A 16,697-nucleotide genomic window follows, 5' to 3' on the forward strand; every position below is an offset into this window, starting at 1 on the left:
ATAGCCAGGAAAAACACTAGGTTTCTTACAAAGCCACTCTGTGTATTTAAACCTTTCTCAAAGTTTTTTTACTTAAAAATTTTCTTTTTCTTTGCATTATTAATTTCCTACACACCCGAACGTTCTTTGCTGAAAATTTCAAAGTAGGGGCTTGATATTGCAGTAAAACAAATATGTCATCTCTACTTTCTCTGAACTCATAAAACTTAAGGTCTTCAGCCAAGTGTTTTAACCATTGCACAAGATAAAATACAAGGGTAGATGATGCATTTTGGGTTGGAAGTTCCTTGCTCTTTATAAGTTAATGCCTGTGTGACTCTTAAGAGTGATATGAATCATTTCAAATGTTGGTGGTGATGGCAGTTTGTCTTACTGGTATACTAATGTTGCTTAGAATGTGAGCTTTTCTTACATTGCTGTCATTCTCAAATTTCTCACTCACTGAAAGAATGAGAAGCCAGCATTATTTAAAATATTGCTAAGTGAGCATTGTGTTTCTTTATGATTGATTATTGTATTTCCTTTTACAACAGAAGATTAATGTTGCTGTTTGTTGTTCTTAGAAGTGATTATTAGTTCTTTTTTTAAAAAAACATCTGTATATCCTTCTATAAGCATATTTTTGTTTTCCTTCAGAGCTTGAATTTTAAACTTTTTGTTTTATGGAAGTGACTTTGAATTTTATCATCTTTTTTGCTTTTCTAAGGTGGAATAAAATATAACAGTTTATGCAGCACATGTACCATTGCTGTTTGGACAAGTACTTAATGTTCTCCTTTTAAATTCATATTTTTCAGTAAAGGAGACCTCAATTGCAGTAATATACTCTAAAGGAAAGTATATATCTGCTCTTAATTACTTTATTAAACAAAAGATGCTCATTTGATAAGTTTTACTATCATTAAATGTAGCAATTGACAGACTCCCATCATCAAAGCAACCATAATATATTTCATGTAGTAAAGAAGTCTGTTTCTCTTCTTTTTTTTTTTTGCGGTACGCGGGCCTCTCACTGTTGTGGCCTCTCCCGTTGCGGAGCACAGGCTCCGGACGCGCAGGCTCAGCAGCCATGGCTCACGGGCCAAGCCGCTCCGCGGCATGTGGGATCTTCCTGGACCGGGGCACAAACCCATGTCCCCTACATCGGCAGGCGGACTCTCAACCACTGCGCCACCAGGGAAGCCCTGTTTCTCTTCTTTTGAATCAAAATTTAAATTCATTTTTTGCTCATGTTAAATAACTGAAACTTATAAAAACTGAAGTTCCAGGAGGTTAAGTGATTGCTTCAAGATGTTACAGCTAATCATTTTTCCTGCTTTAACAATTAAATTTAGTTATACCTCTTCTTGTTGCAAACTGAGTTGAGACAGCCTGTAAATTAAATGTAAAATATGAAGAAATAAGGGTATCAATAAAATGGAGAGTAGTATGATGAAACCCAGGGAAAAGTGAATATATACATAAAAGCATAATATATGATCTTACATTGTTCTTAAAGTTGAACTATAAATTTGCCTCTGAGTTTCCTAGCAACCAAAGCAAAAAGAGAGATCTGGTTAATTGCAACATTCAATCTATATATTCACATAATGTATAACCACACATTGTGTGTATGTATTAAATGCCAGTTGCTCAGGAAATGTATGTTTTTCTTGGCCCAGAACTCAGAGAGTTGTCTCTTTAGCGAAATACTTGGCGTAAGTCTTTTGACTCTTAATACATGTTTCTTCCTATTGCCAACTTTAACTTGGTCCTACGTGTTATAAATATACTTTTTTTCAGTGGAATGACAAAATTTTCTGGTTAGAAGATAACCATAATTTCTCTTACTGCTCTTCTGTGTTAGGAACTCTTGTGAAATCATGGGCACAGATCTTTGCCACCTCTAAAGCCCAAAAATTACTATTCCGGATCATAGACTGTTTACTGTTGCCACATACAGTATTACAGCAAGAGAAGGAGCTGCCTGCACCTATGTTGACTGCAATTCAGAAGAGTCTTCCTTTGTATCTCCAGGTATAGTAAGTGCCTACTTAAAAGTTAAAAAAAAAAAAAAATTGACACCTGCCTTAAAACAGTTTACTAATTGCAGATATCTAAACCATACATTGTAATCCTAATGTACATGTGTGGTGTTGCACTTCCATTGAACAGGTTTAAAATTCCTTTTGGTTTGGGCTCTGAATACAAAGATGGAAGAGGTAAAAGCTCCACCCTCAAGAAACTTAAAGTTGAGAGAAGAGACCAACCAGCAGAGACACTCCCAGCAGTGTGCTCAGTATTTTCCTTAGAGGCCTCAGCTATCCGTCAGCCAGACTGGGATGAGGAAATGCAAGAGAAGATAGCTGTAGTAAAGGATATTAGGTGTTAAAGAGCAGAGAGGGTAGGAGTTGAAGGACTGTACCTGTCAGAGGGAACAGCATGTAGAGGGTATAAGCTATAAGAAATATGACACATGGGGAAAAAGCAAATAATTCTGGTGTGGCTGGAGGCTCATACAGGAGGGGCCACATAGTGAAGGGTTTTGTGTGGCATACTAAGAAGTTTGGACTTGTTCTTGTAATACATGGGGACTGTTGATGGATCTGGGGCAAAAAAGTGGGAGTGACATACCATATTTACATTTTTAGAAAGGTGATTCTGGTCAACGTTTAGGTTGGTGTGGAGGTTAGATTGGAGACTTGGAAGGTAGTGAGTAGTTCATTATCTGAAGGTTTTGAACTAAGGCAGTGGGTATACAGGTGCACAGCAGATTTTAGAAACATTTAGGATCTCCAGTCACAAAGTTGCTGAGTATGTGCTGTAGAGTAACAGAAATAGAACACTTCCTAGATTCCATGGTGGCTGCTTATGTCAATAGCAGTGTGGAGTGCTTGCTCCATGCGGCCCTCTGAAACCAAAACAGTCCACTTAATAAGAATTCTTATAAACTTCCTAAGTTGAAAATTTTGGTAAATTATCCATTTGGCAGAACTGACTTGGAGCTATATCTTTAATTTCTTAAAGGTATAAGCTCTCCTCTTCAGAATTTTTTTTAAAATATCCATTTATTACTTTATCTTCTTCTGATATAACATGCTTTTCCTCAAACAGCTTTTCCTCTTCTTCATCTGTCTTCTGTAGGGGTGGGGGAGTCCATTGTTTTTTGTTTTTTTTTTTTCAATTGTTATTCAAGTGCTTATGTTTTTAACAGCTCTGTGCTATTTTTCATTAGAAATAAACTTTCAAAATCTCCTATTGGGTAAATACCATTTAAAGTTAAAATGGAGACATGACAGTCATTTCTGATTATTCCTCTGGAAAAACCACATTGTGAATCACAAAGTACCAAATTATTAATGAACTTTTAGAGCATAATTTGTTGCTCTGTTGGTGATTATTTAGTAAAATGCAATATTTAGTAATATTAGCAGGAAAGAATTTTATTTCTCAGGGTGTTGGTTTGTTTGTAAGTATCAAATACTGCAGTCCATATGAAAGTATCTCATTAACTTCTATATAAATAGAAGGGATTAAATCAGCAGACATATAACAAGACATTGTGAGTTCTGTATGACCTTGATCAAACTCTTAACTTCTCTAAACCTCAATTTCTCCAGCTGTAACATCAGAGATAAAATAACACTAAGTCAGTGGGGCTGTTTTTTGAAAAATTTAAATGGAATAATGAATATAAAGCATGTGGCACAATGCCTGACATATAAAAACCTCAAAATAAATTGTCATTATTCTGAGTCTTAATCTTCTGCATTTCTCTCCTTTTGTTATTTTTTTAAAATTTATCACATTTCTTAACATTGAAAATTTTTAGCCTACATTTTATAGTCTTACTCAGATAAAATGAGCAGTACCATAAGTTTAAAAATAGACTAAAATGTATTTTATAACTTTGTAATACACATATATGTAGCTGATGAGTGTGGTGGTGAAATTTTCTAAAGATGAGAGGCAGAAGGAAGCTTCATCTGTCTTCCTGCTCTTCTCCCCTGCCTCCTCTGGGTGTGCCCCCAATACATGTATGCTTGGTTAGGTACCGCTGCATAGGTGTTACCCAAGGTCAGCTGCTCCCTGAGCTTCATACAAACATTACCTGTTGATGATGGAAGTTGTTCTTGTTGATTGTGATAAGTTACACAATGATATAAATGCTTGGGACAAAATTAGTAACTTCCTAAATCTTTTTTTTAATGTTACCTTTTAGTATTTCTCTCTCTTTTTTTTTTCTCCTGTAGGGCATGTGTATCGTGTGTTGTCAGTCTCAAAATCCAAATGCCTATTTGACTCAGTTACTAGGGAATGTTATTGAGCAGTATATCGGGCGGTTTCTTCCAGCTTCACCACATGTTTTAGGTCTTGGACAACATCCTGTTTTGTTGGCATTGAGAAGCTCAACCACTGTTCCACCGATGTCATCTCTAAAGAAATGCATTGTACAAGTCATAAGGTACATCTAAATATTAAAAATAGGTGGTATTCACAATTTATTATTCTCTATAAAAAAATAACAAAGCATCTCAAAAGTATTGGCAATCCTTAGGATACTGAGTTTAGAAACTTTTTTGAGAAGCATTATCTAAGAATTTACCAGAATGACTTGTCAGCCTAAGACAGTGCTCTTTATATTGCTTGTTTTCTCTATGTAGCTATTATTTTTCTTATACATGTCCCAAAGGTATATATATATTTTCATCAGATAAACACTAATTGTATTTTGTACTGTACAAAATGAAGTAATTGTATTTTATAAAAGATGGTTAAGTGAAAAGATAAATGCTAATATGAAAAAGGAAGCAATATGAAGTCCTATTTTTGTTAGTCTACTCTGTCTTAATAACTCAGTTTATTATTAGGCAGATGAATCAATGAAACTTCTTAGGTTTTCTACTAAACTCCAATATCTTTTAACTATAACAGTAGAAATTATCTTTTTTTTTGTCTTCATGAGGTATTTAGCTTCACATGAAATTAGTTTTTAAACTTTAAGATGCTGTGGTGATATAGGTTATTCTTGTCTAGTTTTCTTTCCTGTGTTTTTAATGATCTGGTAGCTTTAATGTCCTGATGTTATCCATCACCTCACATGACAGAATCCCATGTCTAAGATCTGTTCTGCCTTCTGACCTTTTCTGTGTGTTGCTAGTGTTCTGTTACTCAGGTTTGAAAGCTTTACATTCTTTGTTCCCTCCTCTTTTCCAGCCTTTGGCAAATGATTGTTTCCTTCCCTTTTCACATGTCTTTTCTCTTATCACATTATACCTGGACTATTGCCAGTGTCCTAACTACTTTCACTTATCTCTTGTCTTTTCTTCCAGTCCCACCTAAACAATTCCCCCAGATTACTTTTCCTAAAATATTGTTCCAGTATGACACTTCCCTACCTTCAAACCTTTATTCACTCCTTTTTGACTTGTGGAGTAAACTCCATACTCCTTAGCTCTCCGTGATCTGTCACTTAACTTTTCCAAATGTAATACATATGGCATCATATATTGTTACAAGCCCTAATGAGATGGGTTTAATTATCACCCCCCAAAATGCTTTACATCTCCCTACCTCACAGCTTTGTTCATACCATTTTCTCCATTAAAATGCCATCCCTCTGGGCTAAATACTACCTAGACTTTATGAGACCTACACCTAATATCTCAGTGTACCATGATGCTGCTTTCCTTCTTCTGGAGTCACGTGCTCTTGATGATTCAATTCACAGAATCATGATATTTTTGCCTAACTTGTGTCTGAATTTCCAACAAGATTATAGTACGCTACCACTGTGTTTGAGACATTGCATAGGTAATTTTAGTACAAACCAAACGACAAGTGCTGAAGTGAAATTGAATCCTTAAGGTCTTAAAGCCGTTAAAGCCCAGTGTTTAGGATCTTGGCTGCTTTCCTTGACTTTCCTATTTACTTTGTATACAGTAAAAAATGTTTTTCTTATGATTTCTAGTTGAATACCTAAACACGTAACAATTCCTTTTTCTGTCTTTTTAAACACTCAGGAAAGAAATAGAGATTGCCTCCTATGACTTCCTCTATTCCAAGCTTTTCTACTCCTGGAGTTCCCCATCTTAGGGCCTCTTCTACTGAATTCCTAAGAATTCTGGGATTATCTTTCAAAGCACCTGTCACACTGTATTATAATTGTCCTTTTTTTTTTTTAATCTAACTTTTCCACTGAACAGTGAACCCCATGCTTTCAGAAACCATATCTTATATTCTTGTTCTTAGACTTGTACCTGGCACACCATGTACTAAATAAATCTTTTTTCTAGGCGTTGGGAATTCATTATTAAACAAAACAGATAAAAGGCCCTTGCCACTCAAAGAGTGAATGAATTTTGTAATATGTAATGTTTGTTGGAAGTCATTGTATAGAGTAGAAATGATGAAGGCATAGTTCTGCCCTTAAGGAATTTATAATCTTTAGTGATTTCTATGCCCCATTTTGGCAAATTATTATTGCTTTGCAAGTATATTTAGATGTCTAGCTTAGATTTAGCTATATCTGACACTTATTCATATTGTCTTGACTTTTTAGAAACTGAACAATTTTCACTTTCATTTATTCATTTAAAAAAAGTATACTGAACACCTGTTATGAGCTGAGACCTGTTCTAAGAGGTAGAGATACAAAAATGAATCAGATAAATTATCTTTATGACCTCTGTTGAGTTCGAATGCTAAAAATTGTCCTGCTTTAAGAGAAGATATTATATCCTAAATTACCTCTCTGATTCTTTTACTTCATAAGGGAAGGAAGGAGGTAGGCTGGAATGGGAAGATGATTTCTAGTATAGTCCTCTTATTTATTTGGAAATATAAGACCACCCTTCAAATCCCTAAGTAAATAAATATGAGGAGAGAATCTTTACGCAAATTTGATGTTAGAGAAAATGTTGCATCATTGAGGAGCTGATAGAGGAGATCAAGCTTATATTACAAAGTTAGATTTTTATTAGATTTTGATTAAGTGTATTAAGTATATTTTAAGACCAGGTTGCTTTATATTTTGTTTGTATCTGTATTCTGCTTTGGCCCTTATAGCACGCCAAAAGGATGTGCAGTCATTGCTTCAAAAATCTTAGGTTTGAAGAAAACATGGTAAAATATACATACTTTTTAAAAATTGTGTTTTACTAATTTGGGAGCTAAAATAGGCCAGTATCTTTAAAGTGTATGGCATTTGATTCTGCTCTATTAAAACTTTAAAGAGAAGGAGAAATAAAATTATGCTTCTTTTCAGGAAATCCTACTTTGAGTTTAAAGGATCCTTGCTCCCTCCTCGCTTAGCATCCATTCTGGCCTTCATCCTCCAACTTGTTAAGGAAACTAACATTGATGTTTCCGAGGTTGAACTGCTCCTCCCAGGAGTATTAAAATGCTTGGTGTTGGTCAGTGAACCTCAAGGTTAGTTCGTTTACGAGTTTGTGTTTGTTATACTTTTATGTTCACAAATTAAGAGTGTATTCTTTCCTATCAGTTAAATCAACATTTACAAAAATATATGGTTATTTTATATCGGTTTGATTATATCATGGCTAAAGAACAAACTCCAGCCAATAGCTGAGGTTGGGAATGATAAAATGATTAAAAACTGACATGTTTCAGTCTAATTGGTTTTTTTTTTCCTCCCAGACAAATAGTTTAAGTTTATTTAATTTTTATTCAATCAGACTCCAGTATTAAATGCAACTTATTTAAATATCAAGTGGTGAAGGGTCAGCATACTTTCTCCTATTCAGATTTCTGCTAGAATATGTAAGCTGATCTCTGGGCAAAGAGATCAGATCACTGATCCTTTCGTTTTCAGTCTCATCAGCCTTACTGCCAGTGATTGCTTTAAAATATTACGTATTTAGTCCTCCCTGTGAGTAGCATGCTTTAATAAGCTTATTCGTAATATGCAGAATAGTGGCTATAGTTCTATCCTGAAGGGGTTTTTTGTGTGTGTGTGTGTGTGTGGTACGCGGGCCTCTCACTGCTGTGGCCTCTCCCGTTGCGGAGCACAGGCTCCGGACGCGCAGGCTCAGTGGCCATGGCTCACGGGCCCAGCCGCTCCGTGGCATGTGGGATCTTCCCGGACCGGGGCACGAACCCGTGTCCCCTGCATCGGCAGGCAGGCTCTCAACCACTGCGCCACCAGGGAAACCCCTGAAGGGGTTTTTAGTATAAATAGGATGGGGTGCGTGTGTGTGTGTGTGTGTGTGTGTTTGTTTGTGTATTTGTCATTATAACGTGATTGTTTGGGGCAGGCTTCTCACATGCTTCTACCTAAGTACTTCTAACTACTGTGATAAGTGAGTACAGTGTATATCCTAAAGAATATGAGGGCAGAAAAGTGGTAGCTGAAAGCTCAAACAGCTCTTTGAAATGTTCTATCTCAAAAATTGATGCATATTTTGTTTTAATCCACATTATTTTGATGTTTAAAATGTTCATCTCTGCTTCCAAGCTTGCTTTTGTGGAAAATGTTGTATTAATATAAAATACCCTTACTTGATAATAACACCTCTTCAGTGAAGAATATCCAGAGATAGACCCCAGACTCTTCTTTAGAAATTTTACCTTCTTTGAAAACATTTGCATACTTCTAATTTCAGTGAAAGCCTGTTGTATTATACAGTACAAAATCTGAGACAGAGCAGACAGTATAGCATTTTAACTAGCCCCTTGTTTCATTGAGAGTAATATTTATCACGAAGGAGATCAGGGTTTGGGAGGGGAATTTTGCTGCTCATCTTTAGCTAGTGGTGCATCGCATGTTCCAAATAGAAGGCATACAGAATGCTCTGTCTCCACATGGCCGTCTTTGTAAGCGGAAGAAACAGTGTTAAACACAGGTTTGTGTGATTGGCTCAGAGAAAATTCTGACTCTCCTTGAAGTCTCAGTGTTTAGAAGGACAGTGTGTAAAATCGTAGAAAAGTAGTGTTACTAAATGACACAGCAGTTCCATTCCTAGATACGTGTCCAAGAGTATTTTAAACATATGTCCACTCAAAATACCTGTACATCAGAGCTTCAGGAGTTCCACTTCCAGCATGACAACATGAGGAGCTCTGCAGCCCTGCTCCCCAGAAAAACTGGTGAAAATTATTTAAAAGAGAGCATTTCAATTTTCTGGAAGTGGTCCTGAGGGTATAAAACAAATGGAGAAACATTATTTGAGAAAATATACTGAAGTCTTGGTAGGAACAGCAAGTCTTTGATATTTGAACCAAGACTACTCCCTTCTCTGCTCCTAGCTCAGTAAGATGGAAACTTTGCTTTAGACTGGTAAATTAAATAACTAGAGTTCCGTCTCCCCACAGCTCCCAGTAGGAGGGCTGTCTTCCTGTGAGAGGCAGGATATCAGTGTTTCTCATTCTGCCTCCTAGCTATCTGATGGTAAGGCTGTATTCCAGGGGAGTGTGGGTGAGAAGTGGGGCCTTCAATCTTCCATTCAGCCCCCACTCGTGGGATGGGTACACTATACTGAGTATGGCACCAATGAGAATACTGGGGCACTGATTGTCCTTGCTCCAGTTTAGAAGTGGAGATTCCATGCCGAGAGGACCTGCGGCTAATACCCCTCCTTCCAGAAGCATTCAGCACCTAAAGTGGGTATGTCACTCAGAAAGTAGTGGACACCATGGTCCCTGTCCCCAGCACCAGAGCTACACCTCTGAGTTTTGCCTGGGAGTGGGAGAAAACCATAGAATAGAGAACTCTGAATCTCTCGCAAAGGAACTGACTTGCAACAAACTGTGAAAAAGTTCAACCTTGAGGGTGCTGTCAAAAACAGTGGAGTTTGTGGTTGAAAGGCAATAGGTGAGAGAATGATAGATTTATTGGAGGTATAAGCAGATGGTTGCACAATTCTGTGATTATATTAAAAACCATTGAATTGTGCATGTTAAATGGGTGAATTGTATAGTATATAAATTATATGACAATAAAATGGTTATTTTTTTAAAACACTAAAAAAGGATAACCCAGTTTTTTAAGAAATGCTCAGTTCAATTAAAGAAATAAAGATGACAGATATTTTTTTAAAAACCCTGTACACTAATGCTCATTGCAGTGTTATCCATAATAGCCCCAAAATGGAAACAACCCAAATGTCCATCAACTAATGAATTGATAAGCAAGATGAAGTAAATCCATACAGTGGAATATTATTCAACCATGAAAAGGATTGAAGTACTAACGCATTCTATAACATGGATGAACCTTAAAACATTATGCTGGATGAACTTCCTTCAAGATGGCAGAAGAGTAAGATGTGGAGATCACCTTCCTCCCCACAAATACATCAGAAATACATCTACATGTGGAACAACTCCTACAGAACACCTACTGAACACTGGCAGAAGACTTCAGACCTCCCAAAAGGCAAGAAACTCCCCATGTACCTGGGTAGGGCAAAAGAAAAAAGAAAAAACAGAGATAAAAGAATAGGCACAGGACCTGCACCAGTGGGAGGGAGCTGTGAAAGGAGGAAAGGTTTCCACACACTAGGAAGCCCCTTCGTGGGCGGAGACAGGGTGGCGGAGCGGGTAAGCTTCGGAGCCACAGAGGAGAGCGCAGCAACAGGAGTGTGGAGGGCAAAGCAGAGAGATTCCCGCCCAGAGGATTGGTGCCGAGCAGCACTCACCAGCCCAACAGGCTTGTCTGCTCACCCACCGCGGCAGGCAGGATCTGGGAGCTGAGGCTCGGGCTTCGGAGGTCAGATCCCAGGGAGAGGACTGGGGTTGGCTGCGTGAACACAGCCTGAAGGGGCTAGTGTGCCACGGCAGCCGGGAGGGAGTCCGGGAAGGAGTCTGGAGCTACCGAAGAGGCAAGAGACTGTTTCTTCCCTCTTTGTTTCCTGGTGCACGAGGAGAGGGGATTAAGAATGCCATTTAAAGGAGCTCCAGAGACAGGCATGAGACGCTAAGGCTGCTGCTGCAGACACCAAGAAGCCTGTGTGCAAGCACAGGTCACTCTCCACACCTCCCCTCCCATGACGCTGTGTAGCCCGCCACTGCCAGGGTCCAGTGATCCAGGGATGACTTCCCCGGGAGAAAACATGGCGCGCCTCAGGCTGTTGCAGCGTCACACCAGCCTCTGCTGCTGCAGGCTCGCCCGCACTCCGTGCCTCTGCCTCCCCCTGGCCTGAGTGAGCCAGAGCCCCCAAATCACCTGCTCCTTTAACCCCATCCTGTCTAAGGGAAGAACAGATGCCCTCAGGCAACCTACACGCAGAGGCGGGGCCAAATCCAAAGATGAACCCCAGGAGCTGTGGGAACAAAGAAGAGAAAGGGAAACCTCTCCCAGCAGCCTCAGGAGCAGCAGATTAAATCTACACAGTCAACTTGATGTACCCTGCATCTGTGGAATACCTGAATAGACAACAGATCATCCCAAATTGAGGAGGTGGACTTTGGGAGCAACGATATATATATATATTTTTTTTTCCCCTTTTTCTCTTTTTGTGAGTGTGTATGCGTATGCTTCTGTGTGTGATTTTTGTCTGTATACCTTTGCTTTTACCATTTATCCTAGGGTTCTGTCTGTCTGTTTTTGTTTTTTTTTTTTAGTATAGTGTTCAGTGCTTATTATTAGTGGATCTGTTTTTTTGGTTTGGTTGTTCTTTCTTTCTTTTTTTAATTACTTAAAAAAATTTTTTTTAATAATTGTTTTTTATTTTAATACCTTTTTTTTTTATCTTTTTCTTTCTTTCCTTCTTTTTTTCTCCCTTTTATTCTGAGCCGTGTGGATGACAGGTTTTTGGTGCCCCAGCCAGGCATCAGGGCTGTGCCTCTTAGGTAGGAGAGCCAAGTTCAGGACATTGGTACACCAGAGACCTCCCAGCTCCACATAACATCAAACAGCGAAAATCTCCCAAAGATCTCCATCTCAATGCCAACACCCAGCTCCACTCAACGACCAGCAAGCTACAGTGCTGGATACCCTATGCCAAACAACTAGCAAGACAGGAACACAACCCCACCTATTAGCACAGAGGCTGCCTAAAATCATAAGGTCACAGACACCCAAAAACACACAAACAGATGTGGACCTACCCACCAGAAAGACAAGATCCAGCCTCATCCACCAGAACACAGGCACTAGTCCCCTCCACCAGGAAACCTACAAAAACCACTGAACCAACTTTAGCCACTGGGGGCAGACACCAAAAACAATGGGAACTACGAACCTGCAGCCTGCGAAAAGGAGACCCCAAACACAGTAAGTTAAGCAAAATGGGAAGACAAAGAAATACACAGCAGATGAAGGAGCAAGGCAAAAACTCACCAGACCTAACAAATGAAGAGGAAATAGGCAGTCTACCTGAAAAAGAAATCAGAATAATGATAGTCAAGATGATCCAAAATCTTAGAAATAGAATGGAGAAAATACAAGAAACGTTTAACAAAAGACCTAGAAGAACTAAACAGCAAACAAACAATGATGAACAGCACAATAAATGAAATTAAAAATTCTCTAGAAGGGATCAATAGCAGAATAACTGAGGCAGAAGAATGGATAAGTGACCTGGAAGATAAAATAGTGGAAATAACTACTGCAGAGCAGAATAAAGAAAAAAGAATGAAAAGAATTGAGAACACTCTCAGAGACCTCTGGGACAATATTAAACACACCAACATTCAAATTATAGGGGTCCCAGAAGAAGAAGAGAAAAAGAAAGGGACTGAGAAAATATTTGAAGAGATTATAGTTGGAAACTTCCCTAATATGGGAAAGGAAATAGTTAATCAAGTCCAGAGAGTCCCATACAGGATAAATCCAAGGAGAAACATGCCAAGACACATATTAATCAAACTATCAAAAATTAAATACAAAAAATATATTAAAAGCAGCAAGGGAAAAACAACAAATAACATACAAGGGAATCCCCATAAGGTTAACAGCTGATCTTTTAGCAGAAACTCTGCAAGCCAGAAAGGAGTAGCAGGACATATTTACAGTGATGAAAGGGAAAAACCTACAACCAAGATTACTCTATCCAGCAAGGATCTCATTCATATTTGACAGAGATATTAAAACCTTTACAGACAAGCAAAAGCTAAGAGAATTCAGCACCACCAAACCAGCTTTACAACAAATGCTAAAGGAGCTTCTCTAGGCAGGAAACACAAGAGAAGGAAAAGACCTACAATAACAAACCCCGAACAATTAAGAAAATGGTAATAGGAACATACATATCGATAATTACCTTAAATGTAAATGGATGAAATGCTCCAACCAAAAGACATAGACTGGCTGAATGGATACGAAAACAACACCTGTATATATGCTGTCTACAAGAGACGTACTTCAGACCTAGGGACACATACAGACTGAAAGTGAGAGGATGGAAAAAGATGTTCCATGCAAATGGAAATCAAAAGAAAGCTGGAGTAGCAATTCTCAGACAGAATAGACTTTAAAACAAAGACTATTACAAGAGACAAAAAGGACACTACATAATGATCAAGAGATCAATCCAAGAAAAAGATATAACAATTGTAAATATTTATACACCCAATATAGGAGCACCTCAATACATAAGGCAAATGCTAACAGCCATAAAAGGGGAAATCGACAGTAACACAATCATAGTAGGGGACTTTAACACCCCACTTTCACCAATGACAGATCATCCAAAAGAAAATAAATAAGGAAACACAAGGTTTAGGTGATACATTAAACAAGATGGACTTATTTGATATTTATAGGACCTTCCATCCAAAAACAACAGAATACACTTTCTTCTCAATTGCTCATGAAACATTCTCCAGGATAGATCATATCTTGGGTCACAAATCATGCCTAGGTAAATTTAAGAAAATTGAAATCATATCAAGTATCTTTTCTGACCACAATGCTATGAGACTAGATATCAATTACAGCAAAAAATCTGTAAAAGATACAAAGACATGGAGGCTAAACAATACACTACTTAATAACCAAGAGATCACTGAAGAAATCAGAGGAAATCAAAAAATACCTAGAAACAAATTACAGTGGAAACACAGTGACCCAAAACCTATGGGATTCAGCAAAAGCAGTTCTAAGAGGGAAGTTTATAGCAATACAATCCTACCTTAAGAAACAAGGAACATCTCAAATGAACAACCTAAGCTTACACCTAAAGCAATTAGAGAAAGAAGAACCAAAACAACCCAAAGTTAGCAGAAGGAAATAAATCATAAACATCAGATCAGAAATAAATGAAAAAGAAATGAAGGAAATGATGGAAAAGATCAATAAAACTAAAAGCTGGTTCTTTGAGAAGGTAAACAAAATTGATCATTAGCCGGACTCATCAAGAAAAACCGAGAAGAATCAAATCAATAGAAATGAAAAAGGGGAAGTAACAACTGATATTGCAGAACACAAAGGATCATGAGAGATTACTACAAGCAACTATATGCCAATAAAATGGACAACCTGGAAGAAATGGACAAATTCGTAGAAATGCACAATGTTCTGAGACTGAACCAGGAAGAAATAGAAAATATGAACAGACCAATCACAAGCACTGAAATTGAAACTGTGATTAAAAATCTTCCAACAAACAAAAGCCCAGGACCAGATGGCTTCACCAGGCGAATTCTATCAAACATTTAGAGAAGAGCTAACAGCTATCCTTCTCAAACTCTTCCAAAATATAGCAGAGGGAGGAACACTACCAAACTTATTCTGTGAGGCCGCCACCATCACCCTGATTCCAAAACCAGACAAAGATGTCACAAAAAAAGAATACTACAGACTAATATCACTGATTAACATAGATGCAAAAATACTAGCAAACAGAATCCAACAGCACATTAAAAGGATCATATACCATGATCAAGTGGGGTTTATCCCAGGAATGCAAGGATTCTTCACTATACGCAGATCAATCAATGTGATACACCATATTAACAAACTGAAGGAGAAAAACCATATGATCATCTCAATAGATGCAGAGAAAGCTTTTGACAAAATTCAACACCCATTTATGATCAAAACCCTCCAGAAAGTAGGCATAGCAGGAACTTACCCAAACAAAATAAGGCCATGGATGACAAACCCACAGCAAACATCATCCTCAATGGTGAAAAACTGAAGCCATTTCCACTAAGATCAGAAACAAGACAAGGTGTTTCCCACTCTCACCACTGTTATTCAACATAGTTTTGGAAATTTTAGCCACAGCAATCAGAGAAGAGAAAGAAATAAAAGGAATCCAAATCAGAAAAGAAGATGTAAAGCTGTCACTGTTGGCAGATGACATGATACTGTACATAGAGAATCTTAAAGATGCTACCAGAAAACTACTAGAGCTAAACAATGAATTTGGTAAAGTAGCAGGATACAAAATTAATGCACAGAAGTCTCTTGCATTCCTATACACTAATGATGAAAAAACTGAAAGTGAAATCAAGAAAACACTCCCATTTACCATTGCAACAAAAAGAATAAAATACGTAGGAATAAACCTACCTAAGGAGACAAAAGACCTGTATGCAGAAAATTATAAGACACTGATGAAAGAAATTAAAGGTGACACAAATAGATTCACAGATATACCATGTTCTTGGATCGGAAAAATCAACATTGTGAAAATCTACAGATTCAATGCAATCCCTATCAAACTACCCTTGGCATTTTTCACAGAATTAGAACAAAAAATTTCACAGTTTGTAGGGAAACACAAAAGACCCCGAATAGCCAAAGCAATCTTGAGAAAGAAAAATGGAGCTGAAGGAATCAGGCTCCCGGACTTCAGACTATACTATAATGCTACAATAATCAAGACAATATGGTACTGGCACAAAAACAGAAATATAGATCAGTGGAACAGGATGGGAAGCCCAGCGATAAACCCACACACATATGGTCCCCTTGTCTTTGATTAAGGAGGCAAGAATATACAATGGAGAAAAGACAGCCTCTTCAATAAGTGGTGCTGGGAAAACTGGACAGCTACATGTAAAAGAATGAAATTAGAACACTCCCTAACACCATACACAAAAATAAACTCAAAATGGATTAAAGACCTAAATGTAAGGCCAGACACTATCAAACTCTTAGAGGAAACCATAGGCAGAACCCTCTGTGACATCAATCACAGCAAGATCCTTTTTGCCCCACCTCCTAGAGAAATCAAAATAAAAACAAATGGGACCTAATGAAACTTCAAAGCTTTTGCACAGCAAAGGAAACCATAAACAAGACCAAAAGACAACCCTTAGAATGGGAGAAAATATTTGCCAATGAAGCAACTGACAAAGGATTAATCTCCAAAATTTACAAGCAGCTCATGCAGCTCATTATCAAGAAAGAAAAAAAAGAAAAAAAAACCCAATTCAAAAATGGGCAGAAGACCTAAACAGACATTTCTCCAAAGAAGATATACAGATTGCCAACAAACACATGAAAGAATGCTCAACATCTTTTATCATTAGAGAAATGCAAAGCAAAACTACGATGCAATATCATCTCACAGCGGTCAGAATGGCCATCATCAAAAAATCTACAAACAATAAATGTTGAAGAGGGTGTGGAGAAAAGGGAACCCTCATACACTGTTGGTGGGAATGTAAATTGATACAGCCACTATGGAGAACAGTATGAAGGTTCGTTAAAAAACTAAAAATAGAACTACCATACGACCCAGCTATCCCACTACTGGGAATATACCCTGAGAAAACCATAATTCAAAAAAGAGTCATGTACCACA

The 16,697-nt window shown here is 37.8% G+C and overlaps 1 protein-coding gene across 2 annotated transcripts in view; it reads left to right on the forward strand.

The window, feature by feature from the left end:
* The window catches only part of MMS22L (MMS22 like, DNA repair protein), a 141,369-nt gene that overhangs the window by 116,110 nt on the left and 8,562 nt on the right, over positions 1-16,697 (forward strand). For both annotated transcript variants that reach the window (XM_067702527.1, XM_067702528.1), the window contains exons 20-22: positions 1,847-2,016; positions 4,233-4,444; positions 7,247-7,410. In XM_067702527.1, coding sequence (XP_067558628.1) covers positions 1,847-2,016; positions 4,233-4,444; positions 7,247-7,410 — 546 coding nt within the window. The remainder of the gene's footprint in view (positions 1-1,846; positions 2,017-4,232; positions 4,445-7,246; positions 7,411-16,697) is intronic.

The sequence above is a fragment of the Pseudorca crassidens genome, chromosome 13 (assembly GCF_039906515.1).
Source record: "Pseudorca crassidens isolate mPseCra1 chromosome 13, mPseCra1.hap1, whole genome shotgun sequence".
Taxonomy (NCBI): Eukaryota; Metazoa; Chordata; class Mammalia; order Artiodactyla; family Delphinidae; genus Pseudorca; species Pseudorca crassidens.